Here is a 23,924-nt window from a genome sequence, read left to right as displayed (position 1 = left end):
CGTGCTACACACACTGGACCTAAAGATACCAGGAACACTCTCTTGTTTCTCCCTTGCGTCCTGACTGCTAAAGAGTACATCAGTCTGGTAATTCCCCCTATAGCGATGCCATTCATGAACGTATTTCCGAAGGGTGTTTTGCCACAGGCACCTTCAAAACTATTACCTATACAACACAGTGCACGCCGTTTGCATGCTTGCATTCGACATTCTGGCGTTTACACCGTTTTACTGTACCTCCATTTCACATTTGCAATGGCTTAACTCACTCTTCCATTAACCTGTGATCTTGCAGTGTTAATCACTTAAATACCTAGACAAATGTATTCCCGAAATTTCATTACTCTGCATTAATAATTTTTTGGTGTTGCCAAACCGTTGGTGTATATATATGCTACGGATGGTAGGGTGGTTCAAGTCATTGACACACATACTCACAGTGCACGTTGACCATGACTCGCTTGCTGACAGACGGGGGTACGCCATTGGACGCGATGCACAGGTACGCCCCCATCTCGGAGCGGGACACCTTGGTCAGCTTCAGGACCTCTCCCTGGTATATGGGCACTGCAACAGGAGGAGCTATCAATAGCAGCAGGAAGCGACCACACCGTAAGAGATTCGCACTGGAAAATAATCACTCAAACATCGTTGATACAACACACAGTACAGCCGAAATACATCGACAAAATCTCGGAAGTTGTTCAGGGACATTTTCTAAGGACATTGATGTAAGCGATCTGTGGCCTCCAGTAATTTGTTACAGGGTAACGGTGTAATTATGATTTATTCGGTTTGTTACTATACTAAATTTTGTGCTCATCTGGACCCACAGCGTCATATAAGGACATTAAATGTTATCATAGAACACCAAGATGCTGTTCTTTTTGATTATGTTTTCTATTACAGTAGGCCTACTTTAGGTTATCTGTGGAAAGTTCTTAGTTTGGTTTAATATGTATTTCAGATTTTGAAATAGCTGATTTAACATATTATAGAATTATGCTTTGCTACGTACATCAGGTGGTCTTGATATTCATATGACATCAATGTCTCAGTTGCTGTCACTGCTGTATAAGTTTGTTCCTTTGATGTTGGTGAAGCTACATCCAGTGTTGAACTTAGCTGGAGGAGTTATCTCTGTAGTTATAGAATTATGAAAGTTATTTCAAGAAAACGTAACTTGACAGCTGTATTGACTGTTGAGTCATCATTGTTATATGGTTACAGGCTGTTTGGGTCTATGGTATTCTGCAGGTCATATCCTTTATTTACCAGCAATGTTATATTGCTTATATCATTCGTATTTACGTGGTTCTACGCTGACACGCGGTTGAATCTACTGTGTTTTTTTTTTAATTGGTTATGCCAGATAGTGTCTTAGTGCACGAGATTTACGACATTTTCCCCGTGTTTTTTTTTCTTACATGTATGCTGTGTAACGTTTGTGTATCAAAAGTGGTGGAAGAAAGTTGATGGGTTACTGTCGCTCTCTCTAATATGTTCTCGGTATAGAATACCGAAATTCCGTCCAGTTTGCCATATATAGAATTTATCACATATTTAGCACTGAATTTTATATATGCCTGAATTTCAATACATGATAGGTTTTGTTCGTCCGGAGATTGTGTCGCGACTGAAACGCAAATTATACTTTAGTGTATTTTAGCAATAAGAAAATGGTATGCCTCTTACATTTTGTGCTAATAATCTAGAATTTTTTGTTTTGTATTGTTTATTAAAATTGTGTAGTTTCATTAGGACGTTGTGTAGTTCTTTGCTAAGCAACTATGGGGGACTACCTAATTTGTCAATGACTGGACGGACAGGCACTGATAATTCATGGATTTTCCGATGTTCAAATACACTCCTGGGAATGGAAAAAAGAACACATTGACACCGGTGTGTCAGACCCACCATACTAGCTCCGGACACAGCGAGAGGGCTGTACAAGCAATGATCACACGCACGGCACAGCGGACACACCAGGAACCGCGGTGTTGGCCGTCGAATGGCGCTAGCTGCGCAGCATTTGTGCACCGCCGCCGTCAGTGTCAGCCAGTTTGCCGTGGCATACGGAGCTCCATCGCAGTCTTTAACACTGGTAGCATGCCGCGACAGCGTGGACGTGAACCGTATGTGCAGTTGACGGACTGTGAGCGAGGGCGTATAGTGGGCATGCGGGAGGCCGGGTGGACGTACCGCCGAATTGCTCAACACGTGGGGCGTGAGGTCTCCACAGTACATCGATGTTGTCGCCAGTGGTCGGCGGAAGGTGCACGTGCCCGTCGACCTGGGACCGGACCGCAGCGACGCACGGATGCACGCCAAGACCGTAGGATCCTACGCAGTGCCGTAGGGGACCGCACCGCCACTTCCCAGCAAATTAGGGACACTGTTGCTCCTGGGGTATCGGCGAGGACCATTCGCAACCGTCTCCATGAAGCTGGGCTACGGTCCCGCACACCGTTAGGCCGTCTTCCGCTCACGCCCCAACATCGTGCAGCCCGCCTCCAGTACTGTCGCGACAGGCGTGAATGGAGCGACGAATGGAGACGTGTCGTCTTCAGCGATGAGAGTCGTTTCTGCCTTGGTGGCAATGATGGTCGTATGCGTGTTTGGCGCCGTGCAGGTGAGCGCCACAATCAGGACTGCATACGACCGAGGCACACAGGGCCAACACCCGGCATCATGGTGTGGGGAGCGATCTCCTACACTGGCCGTACACCACTGGTGATCGTCGAGGGGACACTGAATAGTGCACGGTACATCCAAACCGTCATCGAACCCATCGTTCTACCATTCCTAGACCGGCAAGGGAACTTTCTGTTCCAACAGGACAATGCACGTCCGCATGTATCCCGTGCCACGCAACGTGCTCTAGAAGGTGTAAGTCAACTACCCTGGCCAGCAAGATCTCCGGATCTGTCCCCCATTGAGCATGTTTGGGACTGGATGAAGCGTCGTCTCACGCGGTCTGCACGTCCAGCACGAACGCTGGTCCAACTGAGGCGCCAGGTGGAAATGGCATGGCAAACCGTTCCACAGGACTACATCCAGCATCTCTACGATCGTCTCCATGGGAGAATAGCAGCCTGCATTGCTGCGAAAGGTGGATATACACTGTACTAGTGCCGACATTGTGCATGCTCTGTTGCCTGTGTCTATGTGCCTGTGGTTCTGTCAGTGTGATCATGTGATGTATCTGACCCCAGGAATGTGTCAATAAAGTTTCCCCTTCCTGGGACAATGAATTCACGGTGTTCTTATTTCAATTTCCAGGAGTGTAATTTAGGTGTTCTAGGATTGATTAACAAACATATTCCATTCGGCCTGTTTGTGTAACAGTAATGCTGGTATCTGTATTACTCATAGTTATTCTATGAACATTCGGCCTTTAAATTTTGACATTTACTACCTACAAAATGTGCTACATGTCACACGTGAAAGCCCACTGCCTTAGTTACTAAAAAACCTTCAGAAACTTATAGCGGAGTAACAAAGTAATACTTAAAACAATGTACTTGTATCAGTTGCTTTCAGTTCACTTCCTGGAAGTAATCGTCTTTTTGTCTGTTGCAATTATTAATTTACATCTTTCTGACTCTGGTTCCCGGACAGCCAAAATATCGGAATAATATAACGAATTTCATCTTGCGTTCTGTAATAACAGATCTACACATCAGAAAGTTATTCATGTACTGTATAGATGTAAAATAACAGTACACATCCATTGTGGTAGAAGCATAAAGAATTCTCGTGGTAATAGACTTTACTATGCGCAAAGTTTTGCGCATTCAATGCTGGAATTAATTCCCATAAACAGAAAATATGTAGCAAGAAATGAGATGGTGAAGTGTAGTTTCTGATCATGTGTATCGCAAAAGTTCCTGCACTTTCTCATGGTGTTATAGAGTGTGATACCATTGTTACATTTTTCGTATGGAGTCTATTTCCCGGAGACATTCATGGTGCTCATAGAAATGCGTGGACTATGTGATGATACCTCTTATCATTCGATGCCTCCCTCGCATCAACACATTCTTATGCATAAGATCATCCCACAAACACCAATGAGACCGAATGTTTGTACTTGCATATAAATCTGAGCAATTTTCAGTGTAATATTGATCTCACAAACCCCAATGAGACCGAATGGTTGTACTTGCCCATAAAGCTGAGCAATTTTCAGTGTGACATTGATCTAGTTAATGGCTTGTGATTTTGTTTGGGCTGGTAGAACAGGCCACAAAAAAGCAGCTGTTGTACTTACGACCAGATTCTTTTTCAAAATACAGGAATATGGTATGATGTTCCCACCGGAGCACATCGTCTCCGGCGAGCCTGAAACCTAGGGTAGCTCGTACTAGTCAGTTTAAGACGTAGTTGATGTCCCGAAGATGCACATTTTAGTGTGTTATTCTTCAACTTCTCCCAGAATAGCTCATGACGAATTAATTCGCAGATGAATGACGGCTGTCACTATCCAACGGTGAACTATTTTCATTAGGTGACTACGTCGCAATGAGGAGATGAGCTGATGTACTGCGCACTTCACGATGGCAATGTGGACGGTTGCCGAAATATTGTCCACTTTGTACAGTGACATCTGACCGTTCACTTGTGAACTATTTTACTACGAAGATTTTAGTACGATATTATTCAACGTTTTAGTGTTTCTTATATTACATGTAAACAGAGAATGTGTAAAGTCAACAGTGATCAGCTTTCAAAGTTTAGCAGTTGTTACCTGACTGGCCCTCGGGTTCAGTTACCGATTTTGTCAACGAGTTTTCTTAGCTGGGAGACTTGAATACGATACAGCGAGTCTAGTTAGAGAAAGAAACGGCTCAGATGTTACATCCGATTTCGACAGCAGGGAGACCGCAGTATAGTCTTAGACATAAAAACTGACCACCGGACCGCCGCCACACAGACACTAAGTCCAAGTCGTTCACTTAAAGTGACCAATAAAACCGACCGCCTTTGACAACGCTAAGTCCGGCCATCTGCACAATCCGGAAACGCTGTAAGATGCGGAAATTTCAGGAGCAAGTGTTGTGTAGTTACGAGATATTCTGGGGTTGTGTTAGCCCGCAGTCTAGTTGCCGGCACGGTAGGTCAGCGTGTTCGGTCAGAGAGGCGCTGGCCCTCTGTAATAAAGAAACTGAGTAAAGGAATCAACGAAAAACTTGAACGGAAGTCCTATGACGTCCGCCCAGACAAAACGCTACGAACATTACCGAAAAAAAAGTGGTATTCGTCGTGAATACAAAAATTATAGTCGTGTGTTCGCGTCCAACCGTATCTCTCTTCTTTTCTTTTACCACATTTCGGCCCTCGTCTAAATTTATGAGTCTGATTGAACGTCAAAGATAATTCTTTTCACATTCTACCCGCTAGTAATTACAAAAACTTTCAGAAACAATTCCGCAGGACAGGTAGTGGTTGCGTCACAACCAGTGCAGTATACGCTCGAACGTTCCCTCGCGGTGCAGCGGCTACCCGCCACCGGCCAGTTGCCGTCCGAGGCCTGAAATCGGGCGCCTCGCAGGTGAACGCAGCGCAACAATATCAATGTACGTATCAACTGTAATTTTCGAATTTGAAGTTCTAGTTATCATCTTGCAGTCAAGCATTGCATTTTGCATGCTTGAAAATCATGAACATTGCTTAAGCATTGTAAAATTGTGCCGCAACTGACGTGAGTGCAGAGAAGGCAGCTCGAAAGATTTGAACTGTGTGTGGAGCGAGAGCTTTTGGGAAATATACGCCACAAAAAGATAATCTTGTTTCAACAAAGATCTTTCTAGCATGAATGATTTTCCACACTAAGAAAGTCACGACTTCTGATATACGTGATGGACTACCATTTAACCATCATCCGACATTTGCATCCAACATGCAAGCTTCAGAAGTCTGGTGCAGGAGTCCTGCACGCTCTAATTCGAATCAACAAAAGCCAACGGAGTGACTATTATTGCAGTTTTGCTTGAACGTCATCAGGCCGCTCATTGAGCAATACTATTACCGGTGACTAGTTATTATGCTAATAAAAATGGTTCAAATGGCTCTGAGCACTATGGGACTCAACTGCTGTGGTCATAAGTCCCCTAGGACTTAGAACTACTTAAACCTAACTAACCTAAGGACATCACACACATCCATGCCCGAGACAGGATTCGAACCTGCGAGCGTAGCGGTCGTGCGGTTCTAGACTGTAGCGCCTTTAACCGCTCGGCCACTCCGGCCGGCACTAGTTATTATGCCTTTATCGTTAACTTCCTAACAAGAAATGAAAGGCTGAGCTCCCCAAAAGAAGTAAACTCGAGAAAAGAGTAGTGTGAACATAATATTTTCCATCTGATAGCTCCAAAAGTGTGTTCTGCACTACGAATTCTTCCCCAAGGGTGTGTCCATCACAGCTGGAATTTGTTGACAACATCTGAGACACCTTTCGGTCGCAGTGTAAGAAAAGCGACCGGCAAAACTACATCACGTATTCTAGTGCGTGATAACGCACTCTGTTGATCTGAGAAACAAAACTATCCAGGAAATTGATACGGAAGTCATCTCTCAGGCACTTGTATTAACCGGGAAGTCATGTCTGAGGCACTCGTCCCTCCGATCGTACACTCGTAAAATTTAAATTTTCCCGCTCTTGGGAGATCAACCGTCAAGGCAATTCATTTCTAGAAGAAAATGCTCTTCAAACTACATTGGTTTGATGACATTTTGCAGGAGCGTTGTCTTACGATTCCCGTAATGAGTTTATATCTGACTGCTTGTAGCTCTGGTACAAAAGAGTTTAAAATATGAATTTCAGGCGAACGAAAGCAGTTTGCAACTGGTAGGCAAGCATGTTACATCGGAGCTGGCTTTTTCCTAAAGTGGATACACTTTATTATGATTTTGAGTTTTTGTCAATCAGACGTGTGCCGTTGGTTTTAGTGTTTCGGTGTGTTCAATTTTTACCAATGATTTTGCTATATTTTTTTTCTGTCGCAAATTGAGCGTTGAATTCTCTCATTAGCATTTTCACGTTCTTCTTGGTGAATTTTGCTCGTAATTTTTTCGAATGTGTTCCAGAATTTTTCGACGTTTTCGGGATTTTTTTATTTTCGGTGTTGGGGGAGGGGGGGCATGTGCTATTTTCATTGTCGCTCTGGATGCGCATAGTGATAAGTCGATTGTTGATGGGTGTGACTTATTTTACAGAGCTAATGATGGATCTTTCTACGACAAATTCCATGCCGAAGGTTGGTGCGCCTTTTGTTACGTTTTTTGTGTTTGCTCTTAAAGATGCGTTAGTTTCCGTAATGCAATGTTTCATTATCAGTTCGCCATGTTTCTAGAAGAGCAACGATGATAATTTTTTGTCGGTCGAATTCTTATGTGAGATTATTTTTTTTTTCCACTTTGGATCAATCTATTGTTATTTAGTGTTCCACTGAATGTTTTCTCCTTGTAGGGAAGTTTACCAGAGATGTGCGATATTCTCTGCCGTGCTAGTCTGGACTCCCCAGAATCCGAAAGTTCAGTTGCTGTCTGTCGACGGGAAGATTGTGTACCACCCGGAGTAAAGTTGAATTTACTTGCACAGTATGTTTGCTAGTGTTGAAGACTTTGGATTCAAATAGTTTCAGCCGAGCTCGTTGACCTAGCAGACAGACCAGAGTACCGGTTATTTTCAATCAGACGTGTCTGGATTTTGGGTTCAATGGGTTGAATAGCCGTTGACGATTTTGTTAGTAGTTGGTCCTCCCAAGTATTTGATTTCCTCGGTACCACCTACATCTGGGAGGTTTCCACTATCCGCCACCTGGGGAGGCGCCCGATGGAGAATGTAACAACATCAAACGGGATTATTATTATTCAAAAAATGGTTCAAATGGCTCTGAGCACTATGCGACTTAACTTCTGAGGTCATCAGTCGCCTAGAACTTCGAGTTACTTAAACCTAACTAACCTAAGGACATCACACACATTCATGCCCGGAGCAGGATTCGAACCATCGACCGTAGCAGTCACGTGGTTCTGGAGTGAAGCGCCTAGAACTTCTCGGCCACAAAGGCTGGCAGTCAATCTTCATGGGATTATCGACTACGGCTCTCATCATATTATAGACTCAATAAACCACATTCCTAATAGGACTGTTGAATCTAGATCACTTATCTATGACAGGGCGTGAATTCTTGAACACTATGGAAAATACTAATACAATGCGATTATTACAAAAACCTTATTTAATTATAAATATATGAAGTAACGAGATAACTATTTATAGGACCACAGCCCGATCCATCAGAGCAGAACAGTGCAAGATTGATTTCAGGGAGAAGAGAGGATAAAGCTGTTGCCGTTTGTTCTGTGATTAATCGACAGAGAATATGTGGGGAGAGGTAACGAGGTCATTGTCATGTGGACCTACAAATGCAAGCGACCTTTCGAAGAATATTGTAAACGTACGGTGGGACGTAAAAAATGGTTCTGAGCACTATGGGACTTAACAGCTGAGGTCATCAGTCCCCTGGAACTTCGAATTACTTAAACCTAAGTAACCTAAGGACATCACACACATCCATGCCCGACTCAGGATTCGAACCAGCGACCGTAGCGGTCGCGCGGTTCCAGACTGAAGCGCCTAGAACCGCTTGGCCACATCGGCCGGCGGTGGGAAGTAAACCATCACGCTATACTATCGAGGACCTTAGTGGAATCAATGCCGCGACGCCTTCGAGAAATCTTACGTAGTGGTAGTGGGTGGGTAGGTTACTAAAAGGTAATCCATGTGTACAATTAGACACAAGTAACAATAAATATTGCGTCAAACATAACTTTGAAGTATTTTAATGCAGTGGCTAGTTACTACAAACTGAATTTTTATCCAACCCATGAATCCATGTATTGCATATTATGTTAAGTAAGATGTATTGACTCCATAATATCGTTACCAGAGACAGTGCGCTACTGTTGTGTCGGCTCGCGACAAGTGCAGTGATTAGCAGTGCCCAATGCCACCGCGATTTGTTTATGTTGACTGAGCGTGGACACTGCAGCACACGCTTCGCCATAAATAGAAAGAAATCACCTTGGCTCTGACTGTAGTGGGCGGTCATCACTGCCAGCATGTTCTTATATTAACCAACGTGAGACTGTACTTACAGGTGCCACGGAGCAGTTGGTACGGGTATCATGTCATTAGTCATCAGAATATTAACCAGTGAGGAAATCTCCATTCTATTTGGGTCCCAATAAAATAGGAGCCTTCTCACAAGGTAATGTCAGGTGATATCAAAATTTATCTAACACACAAAAATTAAATGCAGAGGTTTCATGCATGCAGTAGTAGCACACAAGGAAATATTATGTCTTGCAAGCGTATATTTCATTACCTCCTCTCATATCAAGGCCCTTGTTTTAGTATGAAGTGAGAAAATAAAGACCAAAAACTAAAGTTTATGAGAAGCTTGTAAGTCATTTCCTCTTCTCATATCATAGCACTTGTTTTAGTGTGAAGAGTTCTGGAGCACAATATGACACCAGATCTCTATCGTAGGCCCTATCGGGAACGCAAGAAGCAGGGAGCTCTACATTCTTTCGTCCAAGAGTCTGTTTCATTTCATGCATTTCTACCGCTCGCAGATTCTTACGTAAGTACTTGCGGGCATCAAGTTATTCAGCAGCATGAGCCTTATGCTACTGGACTAACTACGGCATGGAAAAAAATGCAACAAAGATGAGTTACCTAGAGCAGTGAAGATATTTGCACATGTCTGTATTCAGCAATGACTGCCAGCTGCCACAGTGCTTTACAGAATTCATGCCGCAGACATCACAACTGTGAGTGCACTTCAGACTTCATTCATAAGTCGTCAGGAGACGGACGGAAACGTCAAATTAACGTCGCTTTCCTAGTCATATTCAATCCAAAATGAGGTGTTATTGAGGTAGTTGAGCGTTCTAGGAATTACATTTTGATAATTTTCGTATGAGTATTCCTATAGGCCAGCCGGAGTTGCCGTGCAGTTCTAGGCGCTGCAGCCTGGAGCCGAGCGACCGCTACGGTCGCAGGTTCGAATCCTGCCTCGGGAATGGATGTGGGTGATGTCCTTAAGTTAGTTAGGAATAATTGGTTCTAAGTTCTAGGCGACTGATGACCTCAGAAGTCGCATAGTGCTCAGAGCCAGTACTCCAATGGCCAAAATAACCGGTTACTGTGAAACAATCGGGAACTACATTAAATCAAACTGCAACAACTTGAAACAATACGTGATTCTTCCCTTCTCTAGGTAAGCTCTTATTGTTATTTGGGATTCTCTCTGTCCTACGCCTAATGCAAATGGAACTTCACATTCGTGAGGCGCTTTCCGCTATTCTTGAGAAACATCAGGTGCTTGTAATCACTGCGAGTAACAACTGCGTGATGATAATGGTTCGGGTTGCAGTGCATGTGGTGGTGTTATGTTTTCATACTGCTTACAGTAACGTTAATGGTGGAGTACGTAATCTAACGTTGACAACCTACGTAAATAAAGATGCGGTGGCGTCGTCGCTTCACTTTATTTGGCATCAGATCGAGTAATCTGATTTAACGAACATAGTACTCCATTCACGAGCTGCTAGTGATACAGTATGACTACAGAGATAATCGTGCAGGTATTACATTAATTCTACAGTGAATTACTTGACAAATATTACCATCAGCTATGTAGCTGAAATGACTAACTAAACAGGTACTCTATGAAACTTTCTGGCAGATTAAAACTGTGTGACGGGCCGAGACTCGAACTCGTCAGAAAGTTTCATATCAGCGCACACTCCGATGCAGAGTGGAAATCTCATTCTGGAGACATCCTCCAGGCTGTGGCTAACCCATGTCTCAGCAATATCCTTTCTGTCAGGAGTGCTACTTCTGCAAAGTTCGCAGGACAGCTTCTGTAAAGTTTGGAAGGTAGGGACGAAGTACTGGCAGAAGTACAGCTGGGAGGAAGGGGCGTGAGTCGTGCTTGGGTAGCTCATTTGGTAGAGCAGTTGCCCGCGAAAGGCACAAGTCCTGAGTTCGAGTCTCGGTCCGGCAGAGACTTTGAATCTGCCGGAAGGTTTCATATCAGCGCACACTCCACTGCAGAGTGAAAATCTCATTCTGTGAGAATACAGGCTGTGGCTAAGCCATGTCTCCGCAATATCCTTTCTTTCAGGAGTGCTAGTTCTCCAAGATTCGCAGGAGAGCTTCTGTAAAGTTTGGAAGGTAGGAGACGGGTACTGGCAGAAGTAAAGCTGTGTGGACGGGGTGTGAGTTGTGCTTCGGTAGCTCAGTCGGTGGAGCAGTTGCCCGCGAAAGGCACAGGTCCTGAGTTCGAGTCTCGGTCCGGCAGACAGTTTTAATGTGCCAGAAAGTTTCATATCAGCGCACACTGAGCTGCAGAGTGAAAATCGCATTCTGGAAACATCCCCCAGACTGTGGCTAAGCCATGTCTCCGCAATATCCTTTCTTTCAGGAGTGCTAGTTCTGTATGGTTCGCAGGAGAGCTCCTGTAAAGTTTGGACGGTAGGAGACGAGGTACTGGCAGAAGTACAGCTGGGAAAATGGGGCGTGAGTCGTGCTTGGGTAGCTCATTTGGTAGAGAAGTTTCCCGCGAAAGGCACAGGTCCCGAGTTCGAATCTTGGTCCGGCACACAGTTTTAATCTGCCAGAAAGTTTCATATCAGCGCACACTCCGCTGCAGAGTGAAAATCTCATTCTGGAAACATTTCCCAGGCTCTGGCTAAGCCATGTTTCCGCAATATCCTTCCTTTCAGGAGTGCTAGATCTTCAAGGTTCGCAGGAGAGCTTCTGTAAAGTTTGGAAGGTAGAAGACGAGGTACTGGCAGAAGTAAAGCTGTGAGTATGGAGCGTGAGTCGTGCTTGGGTAGGTCAGTTGGTAGAGAACTCTAAGTTTCACTTGGTTAAATGATCAGCTGCTTCCCGCTTCTACTGCTCGTAAGTGCTTGTATACAGAGGATTCATTACTTGACTAAATATGTGCTACAATCTTATTCGCATCTATAAGGCATGAGTTTAGTGCCATCACAAAGCAATGACAAAGGAATGGACGCAGCTGAAGTCCCGTTTCATTGATGCCAAGACAACTGTTCGCAAATCACTTGTATTGCCTCCAAAAACAGTTGCATCTTAAATTGCGACAGATAGACGCCCACACTGTCACAGGGCTTCTTTCTGTCCTAGCCTATAGTACAGAAATGAGTGATTGCTCACATCTTGATACCTCATTTGATGTGCTACTGCAACTGTAGCCAAAGATTCCAATCCCGCTGGAAAAGTATATTTCAAGTCAGATAGTTTTGCTTCTCCTCTACTGTCATTGAAAACTATCACCACGAAATTAAGTATAGGAATCCTACAAAACCCTTGAGTTCATACAAAGGTGCTGTGCGGATGAAAAAAGCAGTTTTTCACAGTTATCAGATGACAGATGGAGTTTGTCAGATTCCGCTAATTATGACTGCATTATTAATTTTTGGTTCACAGGCGCTTTCCTGCCACTTATTGCAACGGTGTTTTGAATGTTAGAGTTGGATGAATAGTAAATATAAGTTTTTCGCCGTATGGAATATTCGAATTCACCTTAAGTGTTCACGTTTCGAGCAAAGGCAGAATATCCGTCAGAAAAGACGACAATAAGAAATCAGGTCATGGCTGTCTTCTGGCAGGTTTGCCAGTGACAGTCATCTCAATAACAATATTGTATAGCAAACATACGTTGCCAACTCATCCACTGGAGAAGCTCCAAAATTGTGAATCGCGGCTGGTGAATACGATTTCATGGTTTCGGTCCGATTAAGACAGTAAAACACAAATAATCGTAGCAGTTATTAATTTCTGACGTTTCGTTTGCACTCAGTGCATCGATGTATTATAAGTAATTACACTCTAGTCCCTAAACCTATCTGCAGAAATGCGAATTTCTCATTGAAATATAATGAGGATATTCCGGCTCTTGCCAGTCACGACTTTGAGACGAAGCTGTAGTCATTTCCGATGTTTCTCACAGAACACATCAGCTGGAATCCTTCCTGGCAGTATAACTGAAACTTGGCAACAACGCAGATGTGTCTGTTAAATCTGTGACCGACAACTTACTTCCTTGATGGTACAGAACTATCCTGATAAATTCACTTTATAGTATGGTGTCACTTCAGTTGAATAATATGACAGATTTTCTCTTGATGTGTGATATAAGGCTATCAGTTAACACTTTTGAGTACATGAAAGTCGTTCCACACGGCAAATACAACTACTCTAGTCTCTTATGTTGCGATTTATCTTTCATAGCGAGTCAGATAAGTAACTCAAAGACGCCTCCCTTTTTCGCTAGTTACGAGGTAACGTGCCTGCCGGCCGGTTAAAGCTACTTTAGTTCGCCTATCGAGAATCGCTGAAAGACGTATTTTTAATTCTTTTGTAGCAGAACTACAAGCAGGCAGATAGAAACTCAATAAGGGAAACGTTAGACAACGCTCGAGAGAATTCGTCTTGCTACTTTCAGTACCTCTCAATGTCAGAGCGGAAAGGTTATGGTGTTGCAAAATTCGTAATGCGTCTGTTTGTTTTCAGCCGACATATTTTTTGTTGCTGTGAATACATAACTTTATGTATGAACCACCACATTTTCATAATACTTCAGTATGATACAGAACATGAAATAAAAAGAGACCTTTTCGAAATCAAAAGTCGGTAATATCCTATTAATATGTGTTAAATTAGGCACAGTCATCTTACAGACACTTAATGCTTTATTAAGACAGACTGCCGTCGTGATGTTTCCGTAGAAAGTTGAATTTAATTTACATTAGTAAGGTGAATATTTAATTTCTCTTTGATCGTTAGCGTTCAATAAACTAACGGAAAACGCAATTATATCAGCCACAGTGTATTCTTTGACAATATCTAAAACAATCTGACAAAGCTGAAGTAGATTATAAATTCTAAGAATGTAGAAACCCACTTATTCTAACAAAGTTATAGAACCTCAGTATTTTAAAGAGCAAGTTCGTTTAAAAATGAATAGAATTGACGGTTGATCGATCAAGAGCGGGAAAGGTAAAGTTTTACGAGTACACGATCACAGGGACAAGTACCTGAGAGAAGACTTCCCTATCAATACAAGTGCCTAGAGATGACTTCCCTATCAATCTCCTGGACAGTTTTCTTTCTCACAACAACAGAGTGCGTTATCATGCATTAGCATACGTGATTCAGTTTTGTCGGTCGATTTTCTTACACTACGACCGAAAGGTATCTCAACTATTGGCAAAAAATTCCAGCTGGGGAAGAATTCGTAGTGCAAAACACACTTTTGGAGCTATCAGATGGAAAATATTATGTTCATACTACTCATTTCACGAGTTTACGTCTTTTGGGGGGCTCAGCCTTTAATTTCTTGCTAGGAAGTTAAGTACTGCTCAGTGAGCGACCTGATAACGTTCAAGTGAAGCTGCAATAAAGGTCACTCCGTAGGTTTTTGTAGTTTCGTATCAGAGCATGCAGGACTCCTACACCAGACTTCTGAACCTTGCCTGTCGACTGCAAATGTCGCATGATGGTGAAATAGAAATCCATCACTTATATCAGTAGTCGAGACTTTCTTAATGTGGAAAATCATTCATGCTAGAAAGATCTTTGTTGAAATAAGAATATCTTTTTGTGGCGTATATTTCCAAAAAGCACTCGCTCCACACACAGTTCTAATCTTTCGACCTGATTCCTCTGCACTCACCCCTCCGTTATATCAAAAGTAAATACTGTGTTGCAGACGTTACACATTTTTTCCACTTGCGACCAATTTCACAAAGCTTAACCGTAGTTCATGATTTTCAAATATGCAAAATCCAATGCTTGACTGCAAGATGATAACTAGAACTTCAAATTCGAAAATTACAGTTGATCCATACATTGACATCGTTGCGCTGCGTTCACCTGCGCGGCGCCCGATTTCTGGCCTCGGGCGGCAACTGGCTGGTGGCGGGTGGCGGGTAGCCGCTGCACCGCGAGTAAAACGCTCAAGCGTAAGCTGCACTGGTCGCGACGCAACCACGAGCTGTCCTGCGGGATTGTTTCTGAAAGTTTTTGTTATTACTAGTGGAAGCGAATTATCTTCTATGTTCAATCAGACTCATAACTTCAGACGAGGGCCGAAATGTGGTAAAAGAAACGAAGAGAGATACGACTGTAAGTTTAGAATGCACGACGATTACAACTAGACCACGGACTAACACAACCCCACACTATCTCATAAGTACGCAACACTTCCTCCTGACACTTTCGCATCTTACAGCGTTTCCAGATTGTGCAGATGGCCGGACTTAGTGTTGTAAGAGGCGGCAGGTTTTATTGGGTACTTTAACTAAACGACTCGGACTTGTGGCGGCCAGCCGGCGGTCATTTTTTTATGTCTAAGACTGTACATACACTATGTGATCAAATGTATCCGAACACCCCTAAAACATACGTGTTTCATATTAAGTGCATTGTGCTGCCACCTACTGCCAGGTACTCCATATCAGCGACCTCAGTAGACTTTAGAAATCCTGAGAGAGCAGAATGGGGTGCTCTGCAGAACTCACGGACTTCGAGCGTGGTCAGGTGGTTGGGTGTCACTTGCCCCATACGTCTATACGCGACGTATCCACCCTCCTAAACATCCATAGGGCCACTTTTTCTGATGTGATAGTGAAGTGGAAACGTGAAGGACACGTACAGCACAAAAGCGTACAGGCCGACTGACAGAGACCACCTACAGTTGAAGAGGGTTGTAATGTGTAGTAGGTAGACAATCACACAGGAACTGCAAACTGCATCAGGATCCACTGCAAGTACTATGACAGTTAGGCGGGAGGTGAGAAAACTGGGATTTCATGGTCGAGTGTCTGCTTGTACGCCACACAACACGCCGGTAAATGCGAAACGTCGCCTCGCTTGGTCTAAGGAGCGTACACATTGGACGATTGAACAGTGGAATAAAGTTGTATGGAGTGACGGATCACGGTACACAATGTGGCGATATGATGGCAGTGTGTAGGTATGGCGAATGCCCGGTGAACGTCATCTGACAGCGTGTGTAGTGCCAACAATACAATTTGGAGGCGGTGGTGTTATGGTTTGGCCGTGTTTTTCATCGAGGGGGCTTGCACTCGTGGCACTATCACAGCACAGGCCTACATTGATGTTTTAAGCACCTTCTTACTTCCCACTGTTGAAGAGAACTTGGAAATGGCGATTGCATCCTTCAACACGATCGAGCACCTGTTCGTAATGCACGGCATATGGCGGAGTGGTTGCACGACAATAACATCCCTGTAATGGACTGGCCTGCGGAGAGTTCTGAGTCCAACAAAACACCTTTCGGATGTTTTGTAACGCCGACTTCGTGCCAGACCTCACCGATCGACATCGATACCTCTTCTCAGTGCAGCACACCGTGAAGAATGGGCTGCCAGTCCCCAGGAAAACTTCCAGCCCCTGATTCAACGTATGCCTGCGAGAGTGGAAGCTGTCAGCTAGGCTACGTGTGGGCCAACACCATACTGAATTCCACCACTACCGATGGAGAGCGCCACGAACTTGTCACTTTCAGCCAGGTGTCCGTATACGTTTGGTCACATAGTGTATTGTGTGCCACGCTGTTCTCACGTAGAACGGTGCTGTAGTCAACTCAAGTGGCTGAAATAAACGGAATAGACCGAGAGCTACAGCCAGCACCTGGCACAGCTTCTCGCCAATTTCTAGCTTTGTGATCTGTAGAAATTCAATGCATTTTTTTTCTGAATTGGACGTATTGAAAGGTGAGTTTTATTTGTGTGTGTGTGTGTGTGTGTGTGTGTGTGTGTGTGTGTGTGTGTGTTTGTGTGTAATCAATGATTGTCCCATTTCATGTTACCTGGGACAGACTCTTTTTCCTTGCCCTGTAAGTGCACTGAGACTGCGTACATCTAATAGAGATTTCAAGATATACTCGTACATATGAATAGGCGAGTAATGCTGTCAAAACAATAATTGCTGGAAGGAATCTCTGTTTTTCTGTCTGGTAACTGACCGTGACCTGATGTCTGAACGATGCACGCATGCGGAACATTATCTCTCCTGTGTACAATCTCGTGGGATCAGAATAATAAGGACTTTACCATCAAGGAATGTAAACGGTCGTTGGACTGCAAACACGTGAAGTACCTTCGAAGTAACAAGCTAAGCATAAACACCTGAACCATAGCCAGTGTATTAAATAAATAATATTGAACATTTGGTGTAGGAAACTTAACATTTACCTCAATATTGTTGGATATGAATGTCTATGGGTGTGACATTAGTTTGCAAAAATGAATCGAAAGGAACGGAACAAGATAACAGCGTAGGCATCCAGCAAGGAAGCCTCCTATAACCTCGCTCTGTCCACACCTCGTCCATCCTCCAATTCACATTTATTGTCAGGAACCACAAGTATAGTATTGTCGTTTTTGCAAAGGGTCCATTCTGAATTTATTATTGGCTTGATTAAAACATGATTATAAGCACTCATGTGGAACGGACGTCTCTCCCCTTACTCAAATTAAAGCCTCGTTACTAGCTTTGGCGTTGAGTTAAAAGGAAATATTGAAACTTACGACCGTGTTCAGTGGGCTAGCGACGCTACTATGCGTCCTTTCGGTGCAAAGGTGTGCGCAGCTACCGGATGCACGCCATTAACCTGAGAACAGGAACATAAATTGACGTACCTCTGTACATACTGGTTTCGCTATTTCCTTTCTCAGACCTTTTATTATGACGTATATGTCTCTGATAAAGCTGCAGGAACCCTGTTTCTGCCGGAAGAGGGCAGACTAATTAGTGCATGGAATCTGATTTGCACGTCACGCTTGGCCGTGAAAAGGGAGAATTGGCGCAAATGAAGAATTTAATTAAATTTCTTACTCAGTTCTGCTCTGTTCAACTCCGGCGGCCCAAATATTCGTTGTAATTCCGCATTTGGCTCTTCTGAAAGTCGAAATTTAATTTCTACGACGGCTTATTTGTCATTGGCGTCGTTCCTAAGACGAGCTGATTTTCCGTCATTTCCTTTTGACTTGAGCGTGGCACCAATACATAACTCTAGCGAAAGCTTCAGAAATCTCGCTTATTATATTTCCTCCAGCCCCAGACGCTTTTGTCGCTGTTCTCCATTGTGTGTTATCGAGTACTGAACTGTAATTTTAGGAATACGGAAACTTTACAAGAGTAATAGCCTCGTTATCCTTTGTCATTTTGTTTTCATTAGTCCGTTATCTTTCGGTTGCCTTGCTACCCTTTTGAAGTGTAGGCCAAATTTTATTCTGATACATGAACAAATACCACGTAAGGATCATGTTATTCCGACTTCCACTACCTTATCTTCAAAAAGTAATATTTATTAACAGGTCAGAGGTTTCGGTAAAGGCAGATTTTCTGTTCTCTCGAAAGTAATAATTTCTCCGATACAGCCGTATTTTAAGAAAAGAACCAAACATGTTAGCCAAGTTAATAAACATTGTCGACAACGAACAGCAAAGTAATCTTAGGCAACAGAAAAAAACACTACAACTGATCGGTGAATGAAAGAGTACAGAACTTCTTACGGAAATTTACGAATACAAATACAGAAATGTAAGACACTCAGGAGTGAAATGAATAAGAAGTTCAAGGAAGCCAAGGCAAAATGGCCGCAGGAAAAAAGTGAAGAAATCGAATAAGAAATGCTTACCAGAACGACTTATTCAGCCTATATGTAAATCAAAACAACCTCAGGTGAAACGAAAACCAAGATTGGCAACGTGAAGCGTGTAATAGAAATTCCACTGCTAAGCGCGGGGTAAAAAGCGCATAGGAGGAAAGAGCTCAGTAATGGTACCCATGACGGATAGGAATTGTGTGATGAATTGATTCATTAACAAGTGGAAACTGATATGAAGCACATAGGAGATCTAGTGTTATAGTATAGTAGAGATTTGGAAGCCTTGCGACAAAATAAGGTAGATGAGAAATAACAATACATCAGAATTTCAAGAATCATTGGAGAGTGGCAGCGTAGCCACTACTCAAGTTGGAGACAAGTATAACAACACAAGAATGGATAAGAAAATTAAGGATGTGTCAGATGACGATCAGCTGGCTCTCGGAAAGCTAAGGGCACCAGAGAGCAGTTCGGACCTTGCAACTGATAATGGAAGCAAGATTTAAGAAAAATTGAGATACGTTCATGTGATTGGAAAGCCAAGAAAAAACTTTCGACAGAATAAAATTGTGCATGATGTTCGAAATCCTGAGAAAAATAGGGGAACATGTAGAGAAATACGGGTATACACGGATGCACAAGAACCAAGAGGGAACAACAAGAAAGGAACACCAAGAACACGTAAGTGCACGAACTGAAAAGGGTATAAGAAAGGGATGAAGAAGAATTACAGGGCCTGTTAGTGGGATGAACAGTCTAATGAGTATGGAACGTGGATTGATAGTGAACCGAAGAAAGACGGAAGTAATGAGGGACTGCAGAAATAAGAGTAGAAACAAACTTAACATCAAAATTGATGATCACGAAGTAGAGGAAATGAAAGAATTTTGGTACCTTAGAAGCAAACAGCAAACGCGAAGATGTACAGTCTATGTGCTCACAGAAACAGAGGAGTAGCCACTCTAGAAAGGCCTTCATCTGCAGTGCTAGCTGAGGACAACAAACTTGTGTGTCTTACTAGTGCTGTACAATCAGCCCATTTGCAGTTTGACTCTGGAGCGTCAGTCACTTTGTACCACCGTAGCACTTACAATTTGCTGCTGGCTCAGAGTCTAACTGATTTGTAACACAGCGGGAGCGCAACATCCATTACTATCAGTAAGTAGGTGTCCTCATTTCATGGATAAGTTGCGTGCCGGCCGCTCTTTTTCCAAAAGTGGCTTGCGCTATACTTATTTACAAATATCTCTGTATGAGCAGTAGGAACAAGTCTTTGTCATTAACATCTGCATCTCTTCAAATTTTTTAGGTTGCCGTCTAGCAGAGCTTCTGCGCCTGCCATTTTTCAGCGTTTTCTGGAGCAGCTGACTGCAAATGTTCCGTTTCGCTCGAATTATTTAGATGACATTGTTGTCTCAGCTCGCAATTATGAAGAACATATTCGTAATCTTCGCACTCTGTTTCAGGTGTTGCCTGCAGCTGGTCTCATGTGTCACACTGACAAATGTGTGTTTTTTCAGACAGAATTTGAATACTTACGGCATGTCATTTATAGCCTGTGCGTTAACTCGTTGGAATCCCATGTGCTTGCTACGTGTGACCTTCCACAACCATACAGTGATCGGGAATTGCAGTCTGTGTTAGGGTAGCTCACGTATCACATCCTTTTTATTCCTAACGCCTCTCATATCGTGACTCACTTGCATCGCTTGCATAGGAAGAATTTTCCTTCTGTGTCGTTACAAGAGTTCCAGTCCGCTTTCCACGAGAAGAAAGATGCTATGCTTAGTGATTGAGACCTTGTTCATTTTGATCCAGTCAAACCTGTGGTCCTGTCCGTGGATGCTTTCTTTTATGGCATATGTGCAGTTTTGTATCTTAAATTTGGTGCTGTTGAGAGTGAAATTGACTTTCCTACGAAATACACTCCTGGAAATGGAAAAAAGAACACATTGACACCGGTGTGTCAGACCCACCATACTTGCTCCGGACACTGCGAGAGGGCTGTACAAGCAATGATCACACGCACGGCACAGCGGACACACCAGGAACCGCGGTGTTGGCCGTCGAATGGCGCTAGCTGCGCAGCATTTGTGCACCGCCGCCGTCAGTGTCAGCCAGTTTGCCGTGGCATACGGAGCTCCATCGCAGTCTTTAACACTGGTAGCATGCCGCGACAGCGTGGACGTGAACCGTAAGTGCAGTTGACGGACTTTGAGCGAGGGCGTATAGTGGGCATGCGGGAGGCTGGGTGGACGTACCGCCGAATTGCTCACCACGTGGGGCGTGAGGTCTCCACAGTACATCGATGTTGTCGCCAGTGGTCGGCGGAGGGTGCACGTGCCCGTCGACCTGGGACCGGGCCGCAGCGACGCACGGATGCACGCCAAGACCGTAGGATCCTACGCAGTGCCGTAGGGGACCGCACCGCCACTTCCCAGCAAATTAGGGACACTGTTGCTCCTGGGGTATCGGCGAGGACCATTCGCAACCGTCTCCATGAAGCTGGGCTACGGTCCCGCACACCGTTAGGCCGTCTTCCGCTCACGCCCCAACATCGTGCAGCCCGCCTCCAGTGGTGTCGCGACAGGCGTAAATGGAGGGACGAATGGAGACGTGTCGTCTTCAGCGATGAGAGTCGCTTCTACCTTGGTGCCAATGATGGTCGTATGCGTGTTTGGCGCCGTGCAGGTGAGCGCTACAATCAGGACTGCATACGACCGAGGCACACAGGGCCAACACCCGGCATCATGGTGTGGGGAGCGATCTCCTACACTGGCCGTACACCACTGGTGATCGTCGAGGGGACACTGAATAGTGCACGGTACATCCAAACCGTCATCGAACCCATCGTTCTACCATTCCTAGACCGGCAAGGGAACTTGCTGTTCCAACAGGACAATGCACGTCCGCATGTATCCCGTGCCACCCAACGTGCTCTAGAAGGTGTAAGTCAACTACCCTGGCCAGCAAGATCTCCGGATCTGTCCCCCATTGAGCATGTTTGGGACTGGATGAAGCGTCGTCTCACGCGGTCTGCACGTCCAGCACGAACGCTGGTCCAACTGAGGCGCCAGGTGGAAATGGCATGGCAAGCCGTTCCACAGGACTTACATCCAGCATCTCTACGATCGTCTCCATGGGAGAATAGCAGCCTGCATTGCTGCGAAAGGTGGATATACACTGTACTAGTGGCGACATTGTGCATGCTCTGTTGCCTGTGTCTATGTGCCTGTGGTTCTGTCAGTGTGATCATGTGATGTATCTGACCCCAGGAATGTGTCAATAAAGTTTCCCCTTCCTGGGACAATGAATTCACGGTGTTCTTATTTCAATTTCCAGGAGTGTATTTGAAGAAAGCTCAATGTAATGATTCATAAATTGAAAAGGAGGCTTTCCCCACTGTCTATGGTGTAACTAAGTTTCACCAGCATCTTTTTGGCAGAAAATTTTGATTGGTGACTGACCAAAAACGCCTACAATCTTTGTGTAGCCATTATCAGTCGCTCCCAACTCGCACGGAGGAGAATCTGCTACCGTGGGCTCTTCTTTTCTCAAATTATTAATATGAGATTGTGTATTGGCTCACTTATAAGCATGCCCATGCAGATGCTCTTGCTTGCCTCCCTGTTGGATGAGATTCAATATTCGATGAGTCCAGGTGCTTCTTGTTGCTACATTCATGCAAAAGACATGCTTTGCATAGCTTTCCGTTTAACCACCGGAAGCCGCAGCAGAGGATCCCGATTTGCACATTCTGTTGCACGACATGCACACTGGTAGGCCCCGTTCAGCCAGGCAGATTTGTAACCCTTTGGTTCACCGAAAGTTTGCCCGTCGGCATGCCACTGCAGTTCGCTAAGGTGTCATTTTCCTTCGTACGGTAATAATTGGTCATGTCTTATGATTTCCCAGGCTCCCAGCCTGACATGCTTTATTTCTACTTTAAGGACACTTGGACATCGTTCGCAGCAAGCAGCTGGCACGACGTCATTGCACCTTGCATGATCTGGATGGACAACGTAAACAGTTGACTTCTCAGTGGCAAACCTGTGCTGAATATCAGTCAGTCCCGCCTCAGCAGTTCTTTGAATTGTCCAAACCTCAAGCAACTTGGCAACGCCTGCACTTTGATTTCTTGGGCCCTTAGTGGAATACACGTTGGCTCATCATCGTTGACGCTTTCAGCAAATTTCGCTTCGTGATTCCAATGCACTCTACTATAGCTCATTCCACAATCCAGGCCTCATCGGCGATCTTTTACCTCGAGGGTTTGCCTTAAGTGATTGTCACTGACAACAGACCTGAATTTGTTACCGCTGAGTTTGAACAATTTTTCACATCCATCATCACATACATGACGAGAGCACTGTTCCACCTGCAATCCAATGGAGAATCTGAACGCTTTTTTAGGACCTTTAAGTAAGAAATGAACAAACTGCATGCCTCCCACACGCAGGCTCAAGCTCTGTAGCTTTTCTCATCTTCCTACCGCTTCCAGCCAAACGACAGACCATCGTCAATAGGGCTGTTACATGGACGGCACCACCACACTTTGCTTCAGTTGCTGCAGCTGTCATGGCGGACGGCGCTCAGTCCTACCAGACAAGCGAAGTATCACAATACCGATTGGATTATTTACAGATTGTATGACGGACAGAGGCGTTGGGAGTGAGGCACCATCATTGTCATTCTTGGACATTCTCTCTGTTTGCTGCAAGGATCGAGAGCGCTGCTGAGCCCATATCAGTTTCAGGATCCTGTGGCGGGCTTAGTGCCCTCGGATTTCATTCCTGCATGAACACAGCAGCCCTCGCTGCACCCAGCTCCCAGAAGCCTGTCCCAGAACTGATGGAAGGCGAGGCCCATTCATGGATGTCACTGCGTGCCATCTGTCCAGTTTTTTGGCTAGTGTTCACGGGAGGGCTAAGGGCGTATGTCGGGGCCTGGGCAGAAGCTTGGCATGAGCCTCACTTTCGGCTCCCGACTCCTCTCATTGCGACTTGCATGCAGTCCTCCGCCTCAGTAATTGTTCTACACTACAAGATGACAGTGAGTAGGCGTAGAGAGAAGGGATGTGCCCACAGGCTTCAGAGTTGACAACGGAATTGCAAGTTTGTGTCTGACGCCGACAGCGGTCGCACAGGATTTAGCAGACCCAGTGGTGCGTGCCTGCTGACC

At 44.5% G+C, this 23,924-nt stretch overlaps 1 protein-coding gene across 1 annotated transcript in view; it reads right to left on the bottom strand.

Annotated features, from left to right (window-relative positions):
• LOC126088227 (lachesin-like) overlaps positions 1–23,924 on the bottom strand; it is a 580,958-nt gene that overhangs the window by 34,287 nt on the left and 522,747 nt on the right. The window contains exon 6 of the mRNA XM_049906355.1: positions 439–553. Within this exon, the coding sequence (XP_049762312.1) occupies positions 439–553 (115 nt within the window). The remainder of the gene's footprint in view (positions 1–438; positions 554–23,924) is intronic.

This window comes from Schistocerca cancellata, chromosome 6 (genome assembly GCF_023864275.1).
Source record: "Schistocerca cancellata isolate TAMUIC-IGC-003103 chromosome 6, iqSchCanc2.1, whole genome shotgun sequence".
Lineage (NCBI taxonomy): Eukaryota > Metazoa > Arthropoda > Insecta > Orthoptera > Acrididae > Schistocerca > Schistocerca cancellata.
The sequence above is the reverse complement of the archived record's forward strand: the minus strand, read 5'-3'. Positions and strand labels throughout refer to the sequence as shown.